A 13,972-nucleotide genomic window follows, 5' to 3' on the forward strand; every position below is an offset into this window, starting at 1 on the left:
GAATCCAAATTTTCACTTTAATGAGCTCCCAGGTGATCCATTTGTGCATGAGCGTTTGAGGAGCACTGTACAGGACCCAGTCCTTACCCTTCCTCCCAGTTTCAAATGCGTTGTCATCTAAATGACACACCAAAGTTTGACCGCTATGGTATGCCATAAGATGGCCAATAATTCCAAACAAAAATTTTTCACCTGCTTTCCTGATTTTTGAAAGAAAACCCTCATTAGTTCACCTGCTGAAATGAAGGAAATTGCAGATGTATGATTGATCACCTATGAGAAGTTGGGAAGAGCAATGGGATCTGTGCACAGACTTACCAACTGTAAGAACTTTAATAAATGACTTAACTTCTCCACGTCTCAATTTCCTAATCTGAAACCTATCTCAGAAGATTAGTGAGAAAACTAAATGACAAAATGTAAGTGAACGTCATTTAATAATTAATTAGATTTGAGGTTTACTACATTATCATATTTTTAAAATTTTTTAAAACTAGAATTTTTTAAAAACATAAATCACACGAACCAACTATGTGATTTCTTTTTGGTAATTCCAACAAGTTACTCTACATCCTTTACATAAAAATGGACTCCTCCTTGACTTACAAATCATAGTAGTTCAGATAACATTATTTTTTGTTTGTTCTTGTGGGTGCACAAAATTCGCAGAGTGAATATCAGTAATAATCACTTATAGGCTTCAGAAAACTGCACCCAAATATGTTTCCATATTGAAGTTGTGGTCAGGGATAAGGGTGAGATAGAAACTAATGTTCTATTATCAATGTGAATTGAACCCCTACCTCAGAAGGGAATGAAATCATTGTTAATGCCACCAGTTATCTATTTAACCACACAGATCTCAAAAGACTTTGGCCCAGACCTGACTCTGTCACTAAAAGGCATACTCTTCTCTTTGTTGCAGGTGAAATCACCACGAAGCACTTACGTTACTCAAAATAGAACTTAGCCTGGCCCCTCCTCACTTACCACAACCAATTTCATCCGTGTCATCTGAACAGTCTTTGGTCCCATCACACCTCCAGTCTGCAGGGATGCAATGCCCACTTCCACAGCGAAAATGCTCACTGTCACATTCTGCAATAACAGACAGAAATTTTAAAAACTTATGCCATGCAGATATTTAACCGAAGAAATATAAATTTTTGATAAAAATGAAAAATTATTCAACTAATTACATAATCAAAGAAATACAAATTAGAAAATTAGGAAAACATTCTCCCAACGATAATATAAAGATATTTATTTGAATATCCACAGGAAGAGAGTGATTTTCATACACAGTTGATTAGTGTATACCTTGATGGAACCCATTGGGAAAGTTGTTTGACAACATGTATCTTGCTTTTTAAAAACACTTGATCTTTAATTTAGTACTTTTACTTCAAGGATTTTTTTCCTAAGGAACAAATCAAAGAAGTAGACAAAAATGTATGTATAAAGATTTTCATCACAACATTATTTGTAACAAAGGAAATTGCAAACCTCCTAAATGTCCAACAATAAAAGGATTATATTTTTTTACATCTCTTTTTGACATATTAGTAACTTATAAAATGGTTATGGAGAAATTCTAAGTACTTAGATAAATACCCATAATTTAACGTAACAAAAACAAGGATGTAAGTTTTTACTGATAACAGAGTTACATATGCAAAGAAAAAAAAACAGCATAAAAAAGACCAGAATGTTAACAGTGCTTATCTCTGATTGATAACATCATGAGTAACTTTTCATTTGCTTGACTATATTTTTTTGAGTTCCTCACCTTATTTTTTAAGTGATTTTTTATTACTAAATCATATACAGCAGGTTATGACCTTTCATTCTTAGATTCAGACTAATATTTTGTCTTAATTTTTAAAAATTAAATTTTAACTTGCCAGATCTATAAGCTCATCTCTGCAAACAATTTTTTTAAACCAAAGAGCCAAAAACAAAACAAAACAAAATCTCTGCAGCCAACCAGAGTATACAAACTTGACACCAAAAGTTTGACAGCCCAAGTGGCAGTGATAGTCCCTAGTGATACTGGAAGGACAATATAACTTAAACAAGCTCATTTCACTGAACAAATATATCCTGTGATTTTCCTAGGTCTCCCCAAGGGACAAAGTTCCCCAAATACCTGGCCAGTGACCTTCCTAAGCATTATGTGCCACACAGAAAAATTTTTCAAAGAGAGCAGCCACTACCAGCCCCACTTAAAGACTCAAAATTATTTTATTCTTTCACAAACTCATGGGATAAAGGAGCAATTTTTGGAGTTGGAAGAATAAGTATATCTTCCCCATGTATTTAAGCAATCATGCTAAATTACTCATTTCAATTTTTGGCTAATTAACCAAAATTAGGTAAACATACAGATCAATTACCTACTCCTAAAGTAAATAAGCAATGTGCTGTCCTGATTTGTGTAAATGCAGGCATATCAACAGCATGACATAAACATAGTTAAGTGATCTATTTCTAGGGTATATAGGCTACTTTGTTCATGGAATGTTCAAATCTGATTGTCTGGTAGTGACATCCTGATTTATAATGTATGCTGCAAATGGTCAGAAACTTCGCTTGGCTAAATGGTGGTACCGAGTGGTACAGGAGTACGTACACCCAAATACCTTCTATAGACTAATGCATGATGGTGGTTGGTGGTGCAGGCCTGGGGTTGGTGGTGCAGGTCTCTTATCAACTACCTTTAAAGCACAACCACCTCCCTTGCAAAAATGCCCCTAAGGAATGTACAAATTCACTCTGGAATCCCAGAACTTCTCATTGGATTTTGTTCTACAAAGCAATATTTCCATGGGAGATTAGGGGCTTTGGAGGTTTAGCTATTAACACAACATATATTAAATCACTTTTATCAATTAGGTCTATTGTTAGTAATCCAACATAATACATTTTTAAGTTCAGTATATTTGTCTCCCTTAGTATCTGAGGTTGTAAAGGTAGTATCTTCTGGTTGAAAAATTATAACAATCATAAAGAACAGTCCTCTTACAGACAGTTTCATATTGCTATGGAGAAAAGAAAAGTATAAATGTAGAGACTGAGTACTCAGGAGGAAGTTATCAGAACAATATATACTGCCTGTTTTGCAAATATATATAATTAATGCTATTTCTTAAGCAACTTTTATTACAAGTCCCATTTTTGAGGAGTGGGGTGGGGGGACTTGTTTGTTTTTGCCAAGCTAAAATGCCAAGCTAAACACATCACGAAAAGAACACAAAATAGAGACCCAAAAGTCATTTTATAAAACACTTTGAAGTCAGTTATTTAAAATCACACATGTGAAAAATGAAACTAATGGGGAAATGTTGCAATTAAGTAATTTTTATAGGCAGTGATTTTCACACTTGATCTCCTCACTCCATTATCTAATATATCAAATCCAATTTACTCAGTTTATCAACAGATCTATAATTCATTTGTCAAATTCACCTTTTCAGTAGTAACTTCGATGCCTGTTTCTAACTCCCAAATGACTATTGTTTGGAAATATCTCTCCAGAAAAAACAAACTGATACTTTATCATTGCTGGCTGACCTCTCAGCAATCAGCCAAATGCTTCACTGGCCTCAGAAGCTCATTCTCTCATAAAGGGAGTATGTGTTGTTTAAAAATAAACCAAATATAAACCACTAGTGAAAAGGTCTGGATTAGGTCTAATAACAATTGCAAATGCCCCTGACTTCAGTTGGTCCATATGCACTTTATTTTAAGTGTTTTGTTTTAAATAAGTAGCCTTTATTCACAAGCCCTCCAAAAGTTTTATCTAGATATTATCTACCTTTTCGTTATTTAAGTCTTTGAAGTTTAAAAAAAAAAGTTGGGGGGGATGATTTCACACACTGGAGCCACCCACAGGGAGAAAAAAAATCTACATGGAGCCAGTTTTAAAACTTTGTTCAGAAAATAGTCTCAAAACTGCCATATTCGACCAATCCAGTTTTAGCCAAGAAGTAACCTTGCAAACAATCATTTACATAACTTTAAAACATTCTCCAGGAGCCTCTCTGGTTTGGGGGCTGTGTGATTTAAAAAAAAAAAAAAAAATCCCTCTAGTAAAAACCAAGGATGAAAGGAGGAAAATACAATCCACATTGAAATAAAAATGTTTTGTTAAGAACCAGGCAATCATCGCAAAGGAACCATCAGAACCAAATGAACACCCTATCTCTCCAGCACTAACCCCTGCCTGTCCATGAATCAGAACAGATGATGCAAAGATGAAAAGAAGTACTCATATGGTGCTTCAATGGCACGCACCATTCTAAGTGCTCTGCCAACATTAGCTCATTTAATCCTCATAATAACCCTATGAAATAGACGCTGTTATTATGAACATTTTGCAAATAAATAAATTGCAGCACAGAGCAATTCAGTAACTTGCCCAAGATCCAATAGCAAATATGTGCAAAGCAAGGATTTGAATCTGACAGTTCTGATTCCAGTATTCGTGCTACTTGACCACTACTCTATGTTCCCTTTCACCAAAAGAAAAAGTTTATTCCACTAAACTCAAGAACGAATGGAAAAATCTGATTTTTTCCCCCAAAGCTGCTCTCAGTTAACATTAACTGAGTTCATTATTGGGCTGGCATAGAATCCATAGTGCTCATATACTTCAGTTGGAGAAAAAGAGTAGTCTACTTGGTGACTAACATAGCATTAAAAAATTATAGGGCTTAGGAAACATTGCAGCAATCAAAAGCAATGCAAAAAAAAATTTAAGCGTTTTGATATCTGTAGTAAAATTTATTAGATATAGGAATAAACTTGTTTCCCAATCTCAACCTCATAAAGAGCCCAAAGCTAGGAGAAAAAAAAAAAAAACAAGAGTAATCCTTTCTTTATAAGTAGCCATATTCCAAGCTTCCTGGTTAAGTGTTGGACTAAGAATGTGTTAAGATAAGATATTAGAGTAACAGATAGCACCCAGAGAAGAGAAGTCATTTGCCTGTTTGTTTTCCACAGCAAGGAACAACGCTGGATTGAGAACATTCCTCTGTGTCATTTACAGCCTCTGGCACAGCACCGGTGCTCATGGAATAGCTAATGCATGTTCGTCAGGAAGTGTAGAATTCTCTTTGTAAAACTCAGCCTGCTGAGACCATTATGTATCAGAGATATAGAAAGCTATCAGAACAAACAATGAGACTTTAAATAGAAATTTACCATCTTAAATCCATAGAAAGAAAAATGGAATCTGGAATAATCTGAAAAAAGAGGAATATCTAGAAGTTTTTATTAAAAAAAAAAAGAAAGAAAGAAAAAAACATTGATTCATATTAATAGCAGTTTCATTCTTTTACCCTTTCCTTGTAAGTTTCCTTTTCCTTCCATAAATTCTCTTCTTATAAGATAAAGGCGAGTAGTAGTCAATGGAACATTGTCCAAAGTTAACAGAGTAAGGTAATTTCTATGGCAAATCCTATTTCCCCGCTAGATCCTCTTAACACATACTGGTCCTTCCAAACAGTTGGTCTACCTGAGGAGGTACAGTCCTCTTTTTAAAACTGTGTACGACTAAATCACATTTTAATAGTCCCACCTTCACTGAACTCAAAGAAACAAACAAATTTAAGAGGCAATTCCTTAACTTATCCATAATTTTTGCTTCACTTTTTCTGTACTTAATTTTGATTCCTTTGGTATTGATAGACACACTTCTGATATTCATAAGTTGGCTGACGGTTCACTACAATTCCCATACCTTGCCCACATAAACAAGGCCAGTACCCTTTTAAAGATTTAGGGTCACTGGCTTATTTCCAAAACTTTACACTATAGTGATGATAGCCAAGGATAGCAAATTATATGGAGCACCCTACCCTGTCTAGTGTCAAATTGATAGAATAGTCAAGGATTCAGTTAATGAAACTGAAACAAGACATGAACAGCAAACCAACCGACTATTCTCTTTCTGTGCAACATTTTAACTGCCTGGTTTTCCTTACAGATCACCAAATAGGTGGCAGGAATTCTTTTGGTTTTTTTTTTAATCCAGTTTACAAACCACTGAATAGACTGCTTTGTCCCAATTATTGTTTCAGAGCCCTGATGTTTTCTTAGAGTAAAACAATACTATAAGGACATTTCAAGAAGTCAGAGATTTGGCGACAAAACCCACAATGCAGGTTGATGCATTATCATGTAGACATAACTTAAGTGCAAAAATAAATGAATAGATAAATAAAGACCAAAAGAATATGATGCCAGATTCACTAAAGTCACAAATAAATTCATAACTACTATGTGCAGTTGTCCGAGGATCAGTGGAAGAACAAAGAAAAATAAGATATGCTTCCTTTTGGACAGAATCTATAAGTTTAGTGGGAGCAAAAGTGATTTATATGTTATAAATTAAATATCCATGCAATAACAATAGCTGATATTGTTTACTGAGTACCTACTATGTGTAAGACAATATATAAAGCTTTATACATATCCACTGGATCCTCTTAGAACTGTATGATGTGAGATTTATACTTATTTAACAGAAGGGGAACCTGAGCCTCAGTGACATTAACCAACTCACCCAGGGCCACAAAGGTAGAAAATGTCAAAGTCTGATATAGCCCCAGGACCTGTGTGACTCCAGAGCCTGTACTTATTTCATCATTTCATGTCCTGCAAAGCAAATGACAGCATCTGTTCACCCAGAACTTGCCAGCAATATTTTAAGTGTTCCCCATGCATTACCTTACTTATCCTCACAACAGCTTTGTGAGATGGTATCAATGGCCCCATTTCATAGATGAAGACAACGAGACTTGAACAAATCTCACAGCTAGTAGGTAGTGGAGCATGGATTTACACTGAGGCAGTCTGACTCCAAAGCTATGCCATATGACAACAGACAATTTGGTTCCAAATAAGCAATGGAGATAATAAAAAACAACTGGCCTTGGGGGAAAACAATAACACTGCAGGCTGGTGACATCAGAGAAGTCTTCACGAAGAATTATAAGACTACATTGGGTCTTTGTGAATGAGCAGGATTTGGGGAGGTGAAGAGGGAGACCAGGCTTTGTCTGTAGGGTCAAAACAACTTGACAGGCCAGGCATGATCACTCACGCCTATAATCCCAGCACTTTGGGAGGCTGAGCCAGGCAGATCACTTGAGGCCAGGAGTTCAAGACCAGCCTGGCCAACATGGTGAAACTTGTCTCTAAGAAAAAAAAAACTTGACAGAAGCTTAGCATGGGTGAGGGTCAAATAAGTACGGCCCACGCAGTGGGGACCTCTTGGAGAGTGGTAGGCAACAAGGCTGAGAAGATGGAGAAAAAAGAGCTTTGAGTGCCAAGCCAAAGAGTGACTATCAAATGAGTATGAAGGTGATTAATCAGGAAATAACTGTGTTAAAAGTGAAGGTCACTCTGAGTAGGTAAAGCCTGAACTAGCATACAGACTTTGACCATGAGAAGAGCTTGGAGCTCCACTTCAATCCCCAGAACCTCACCACAACCATGAGCCCAGTGAGCAGGCTGGTAGGTGCTTCACCAAGAGGCTGCTAGCAGAGAAGGGTCTCACCTTGCAGCCCCTCCAGCTGCCCCAGGAGGATCCAAAGCAGGTCTACTTGCATGGCAAACTACCAACAGGTTCCATGAGGCAGGGGTCCCCAGTCCCTGGGCTACAGACCGGTACTGGTCCGTGGCCTGCTAGGAACCAGGCTACATAGCAGCAGGTGAGAGGTGGGTGAGCAAGCATTATTGCCTGAGTTCCACCTCCTGTCAGATGAGTGGCTGTATTAGACTCTCATAGGAGCACAAACCCTATTGTGAACTGCACATGAGAGGGATCTAGGTTGTGCATTCCTTATGAGAATCTAATGCCTGATGATCTGAGGTGAAACAGTGTCATCCCAAAACCATCCCTCCCCCACCACCACCCCGCTGTCCACGGAAAAATTGTCTTCCATGAAACCAGTCCCTGGTGCTAAAAAGGTTGGGGACCACTGCCTTAGGGCATTGCCAACAACATCCTAGTGACCATCCCCCACCATCCTCTCCAAGCTAGACGTGTCTGCGTATCCAGCCCACAGAATCCAGTCAGCTCTCAAGATAGTTGATCTCAAAGATTATTTAAATATTTGCTTAGTAATTAAAATAATGTGCCTTTCCAATAACCAAATGGCAGCAGAATGAGATGTACTACTTGAGCAGCCTCTCAATTCTGAGCAATGAGAGATTAAAACTGAGCCATTTATAACTGAGCTACCCTTCTCCGTTTCCATTTAAACACTAATCACCTGTCTTTCTCCCCTGCCCCCAAGGCTCTCACATCCGCTTGTTTTTTCATTACGCACTTCTCACCTCTACAATCAGGCAGTCCATCAGCACTACAGAACATTATAAGCAAAGTCACACTTCTCAGAGGTTCTTCGGAGGATGCTATCGCCATTTAGGTTGGGATAATTACTCACTTTGCAGAACTGTCCTGAGCAAAGCAGTATGTACACCATCCCTGGCCCCCACCTGTGGAACACCCATAGTGCCCCACCACATCACTGTGACAAAAAACACTCCCAGGCATGTCCATGCCGCTTGAGAGTGGCAGTACCACCCCCAGTGGAGAACAACTCAGAACCTCTAAGCAGCTTGGACAGTTAGAGCTCAAAATTATCTTAGCCCACATGAAAGAGACCATAAAAAAAACCATAATAAATTCTTCCCTTCTAAAGATAATAAAATTTCTTAAACAGCAATCCCACTCCTCCCCACCCATCAATAAGAGCACCTAGGATTGGGCAATTGCACGCTGCATCTGCTAGTACCAGCAACGGGAAACGAACTCCCCTCTGAGTGTGATAAAGAATCTAAGTTCCAGAAAGGCCTGTTTCACCCTGGAATGCTCCATTCCATCAAGCATCTGAAATCCTCAAGTAGTTCATCATTAATATAAAGGATTTTGGCTATGAAAAACAGTCATAAACACATCTGCGTTATGGTGCAAACTTTTCCCATCCATATTCATTACCAGAGCAAAAAAAAATAATTTCTTCAAATGTCCTCTCCCCACCCCAACTGCATACACTCACAAAAAAATAGAAATATAAATTGACAATCACTTAAGTACCCAAATATTCAAAAGAATGTCCAAGTTTTTACTAAGGATGCCGAGCAATGAAAACTTCCTATTAGCGAGCATCAAAGCACTGAAACTGTATTTGTATCAGTCTTTTCTGTGCTCCCCCTGAATAGTCCATGCAGTGCTTCCTCTATCAACTAAGTCACTGAGGTTCCTAAAGAGGAACCTTCCCTCCACGTGGAAGGAAACTAAGCCCAGGACCTTCATCTCCTCTGCCCCCGATCCCCACTAGGGACTAACTGGTTATTTACATCTTTCATGGCAAAAGAGCTACACTTACAGGATGTTGAAAAAAAGCACTATCCAAACAGAAGAAAATTTAAGATGGCCTGTCTGCCCAGGTAAATAAGGACCCAATGAATCAAATTACTTGCAAGAATAGCATGCCCTTCAGCACCTGATGACTTAACACACCCTGTGCAAAAACTACAAGTCATTCCCATTTCAGAGCACGTTTCCAGTCCCAATCACCCAGAGAATTCCTATACGGCTTTTTGATTAGCAATATAAATTACTGGAAAATGGTTGAGTGGAATCAAACACTAAAAAAGAAAATGGACATTCATGAGAAATAGATGACAAGAGAGACTTTAGAAAGGCAGCTTTCTTGCTTAAGGCTTTTGAATGGTGTTTCAGACTAGCATTAATAGATAGCATCAAATTAGGATTTTTCTGATTAATTAGGTCCAAGTGTTGAACCACAAATCAAACTGACATGGACATGTTAAAGCTATAAGCATCACTTTCATTTTGGTCATCTTAATAATCAGATGAGATCACCAGGTTATCAAATGAACAATAGTTTGATACTGCAAATTAAGACAATAGCAACAAGAAGAGAAGAAATTGACTGTCAATTGGTAGATGTGGTAATTCCCCATAGTCATAGGCTAAATTATTTATAACTACTAAATGGACCTTCTTGACTGAATCATACAAACACCTTGCTGTATTCCTTCTCCCTAACTCCATGTTATTTAGTTCTTGACTATCGCAATAGTTACAACAAGCTCTAAAGACATGAGAAGAGAGAGAAGAGGCAAAAATAGGGAGAAAAAAAAAAGGGAGAGAAAAAGAGAGAGAGGGCAGAAAAGAGAGATGTTAAGGTTAGCAATCAGTGTCCAGACACTAAATTTCATAAGACCTAGCATCTTGCATCCTAACCTTGGTTTAAATGACACCTGGCATCTTGCACCTCAACCTCAATTTGGTACCCAATGGCAACTCACCCTTATTTGGCTATGGCCCAAATTCAGACTGAAGCAGTATGTAATTGCTAAGTGGGCTTATAAGTCACAAATTACATGATAGGAACTAAATAACCTCCATTCTAAATGTGTAAATTTTCAGAAAGTAGAGATCAGGTATATACATAAATATATACACACACACATACATACACACACACACACACATATATAATTGACTCTAACGAAATCAGTGCTTCAACATCAATAAGCAACTCTGACGACAACTCTTATCAGAAATGTTTACGCTTGGTGATGGTGAGGCTCACTGCATTGTTATTCACACAAACACTATACTTTATCCACAGTTCATTCATTAGATGAATAACTGAGTTGCACATACAGGCATGCCTCAACCTTGACCATTTAGTGATGGGCCTGTATGGCTTCTGCCAACAGAGTAAGAATTTTCTTAAACTATTAAGAAATATTGTGCAGCAAGAGTGCCAAAAAGATTTCCAACAGTAAGTTTAAAAGCCTCTTCTTGGGCAGTAAGTACTGATAAACATCTAGTAAACTGAAGTCAACATTTTTAATAAAAATGTAATAGGTCATTCCCTTTTTTAAAAACTGGTTTTGCTGCTGTTTTACACAATATTTTTGTATTTTTCCCCTTTAGTGACAAGTTATGCCTTGGAAAGGATTTTGTAAGCAGAAAGTTCAAAATTCTCCTGCCATGACCTGGATATATGAAATATAAAGAACAGAACAGATGAGATGAAGTGACCTCTGTATTCCCACGGCCTGTTACAGGACCTCCTAGTACCCAGCCTATCCTCAATAAATGAACTATATATGGTGTGTTAGAATATATGTGTGAAACCAAGATGATGTCCAAAAGATGACAAAGAGATCTACAAGGAAGGTAGGAGGGAAGGAAGAAAAGAAGGAAGGAAGGAAGGAAGGAAGGAAGGAAGGAAGGAAGGAAGGAAGGAAGGAAGGAAGGAGGGAGGGAGGGAGGGAGGGAGGGAGGGAGGGAGGGAGGGAAGGAAGGAGGGAAGGAGGGAGGGAAGGAAGAAAAGAAGGAAGGAAGGAAGGAGGCAGGTAGGGAGGGAGGGAGGGAGGGGGGAAGAAGGAAGGAAGGAAGGAAGGAAGGAAGGAAGGAAGGAAGGAAGGAAGGAAGGAAGGAAGGAAGGAAGGAAGGAAGGGAGGGAGGGAGGGAGGGAGGGAGGGAGGGAGGGAGGGAAAAGGGCTACAAGAGTACATCTTACCCTACAATCAAAAACTGTAATTTGTATTAGAAGCGATTTACTAATATAGCATAATCATGATTTTAATTTCCCTATACAGAAACAAATGTAACACCAAATCATTGCCTTGTAAATCTATAAAGAAGGATCTATTATATTTGCAAATACTCTCATGGTAGAATGACACTAAATTTCCTGTGTCTCCCCTACTATACTGCTTTTAACAGACTGAGCAAAAAGAACTTCAGAACATGCCTCACCAGCAGGTTATCTTTATGCCAGAAGTCCCTTGGCCCTGGTTTGTTATGCTTGGGCTCAAATAGCATGAGCAGGTCTCCAAACCACTTTCAGGCTCTGCCAATGTCATCACTTCGTGTTATAACGTGATTGTGATGACTTGAAACAATCCAGTAGCTTGTTGACACAGAATCAACAATATTACATTGTCACCAACTGATACCCACATGTAATAAAGTGGTGTTCAGGTTTCTGCACAGACATGATAAATTTATAATGTCCCCATATTAGTAGCAACATGAATAAAATTACAAGTTTATCTGCAATGATTGTCAGAAATGGAAGGAAAAAAAGCAGAGTATATTTCCTAAGATTTTGCCTACTCTGTGCTTTAAATATCATTAGTAATTACAGTAAAAAACCATTATCACTATTATAAATATAAAATCTTAGAATTTTAATGCTAAAAAAAAGTATGGCTTCAGTAATAAATTAAACCAGAAAGTGTATACAATAAAATCTCTACTAACTGACACACAAATAAAGCCATTTGCTTACTGGAGTTTTGTTTGTATTATACTTTTTTAAAAGGCAATTAAATAAAATAAAATGATATTAGAGAGTTGGTCAAGAATAGAGTTTTCAGGGACCATCTCAATTCTGAGTGTTGGGTACCTATAGTTACAGTCCTGAATTAGCATGAATGAGTTAATATGCAGAACATGGATCCATAGGCATTATAATAATTAAGTAAAATTTCAATTAAATTCAGTAAGAATGGCTAAAATGAGAAGAATAACAATGGAAAAAACAATAGCCAAAAAGCCAAGAGATGTATGGCTTTCAACTCTGGCAAAGCACTGACTGTCCCTATGTCATTCCAGACTCTAAGTTCCATGAGGGAACTGTTTGTGTCTCATTTACCACTGAACCTTCACTCAATAAATATTTGTTACTGAGCTAGTTTAGCTTGATGAACTTGAATTTAAACTGATACAGTATGTAGTTTTCCTACCTACAAAGTTTCTGACCTGCAAAATCAGGTTATGGTGAGGATTAAAGAGGTCCCTGTAAACCTCTGGCACAATGCCTGAAGCACAGCCGTCCCTCCATGAAAGGTGGTTCCTTCCAGGGCATTGCCACCACTCATCTAACATTCTAAGAGTTGTTCCCCTACTATCTGACTGAGAGAAACTTTCAAAATCTAAGCCGCCTTCCTTGGTAGGATGCTCAACACTGAAAGCACAGATGGTGGTGGTTGCCTCTACTGGCCCAGTCTTGGGTCAAGGGCAAGAGTGAAAATCAAGATTTATTCTAAGAAACACAGGTCAAACTAGAGTCAAAAGGAAGCTTGCTCCCAATTTGCTATTTTCTTGTTTATGTATTTTTACGTTGATTTTCTCGTTTATATATTTTTCTATCTTCCTACAATAAGCATTTTTATTATTTTGTCTATTGTAAATCATTCATATTTCAGGTGATCCCCTGGAGTTTTACATGAAATACTGTAGGTGTATAATTCCAACACCAAAAAGAAATTAATGATAAATATACAGGCTTTCCCAGAATGGACCTTAAGTCATTATACTGTACATTAAACTTGGACATCGTTATCTTTCTATCATCATAAAAAGATTTCTGTTAACCTCAACTCATGCCTTGGCATAAGCCATAGAATTGAGGACATAAAGAAATTCAGGATTAATCTACTGAAACCAAGCTAAAAAGTTTTCCATTTAAAAAGTCTGGCCAGCACAGTAGCTCATGCCTGTAACCCCAGCACTTTGGGAGGCCATAGCAGGAGGATCTCTTAAGCTCAGGAGTCTGTAATCAGCATAGATAGCAGAGAGAAATCCTGTCTCAATAGAAGAAAAAAAAAAAAAAAAAAAAAAAAAGGAAGTTCAGTGATTCTCCAGGTCCCATGTTTAAAAGAATTAATTTCAAATTTTTCCTAAAAGCATTAAAGGCCAGATGTGCTGGATCACTCCTGCAATCCCAGCAGTTTGGGAGGCCAAGCTGGGCAGATCACTTGAGGTCAGGAGTTCAAGACCAGCCTGGCCAACATGGTGAAACCCCATCCCTACTAAAAGTACAAAAAGTTAGCCAGGCACGGTGGCACGCACCTGTAGTCCAAGCTACTTGGGAGGCTGAGGTGGGAGAATCTCTTGAACCAGGGA

The 13,972-nt window shown here is 37.9% G+C and overlaps 1 protein-coding gene across 1 annotated transcript in view; it reads right to left on the reverse strand.

The window, feature by feature from the left end:
• Positions 1-13,972, reverse strand: part of LRP2 (LDL receptor related protein 2) — a 220,105-nt gene that overhangs the window by 179,301 nt on the left and 26,832 nt on the right. Inside the window, exon 2 of the mRNA XM_073019794.1 lies at positions 991-1,098. Coding sequence (XP_072875895.1) covers positions 991-1,098 — 108 coding nt within the window. The remainder of the gene's footprint in view (positions 1-990; positions 1,099-13,972) is intronic.

The sequence above is a fragment of the Chlorocebus sabaeus genome, chromosome 10, assembly GCF_047675955.1.
Source record: "Chlorocebus sabaeus isolate Y175 chromosome 10, mChlSab1.0.hap1, whole genome shotgun sequence".
NCBI classification, from domain to species: domain Eukaryota; kingdom Metazoa; phylum Chordata; class Mammalia; order Primates; family Cercopithecidae; genus Chlorocebus; species Chlorocebus sabaeus.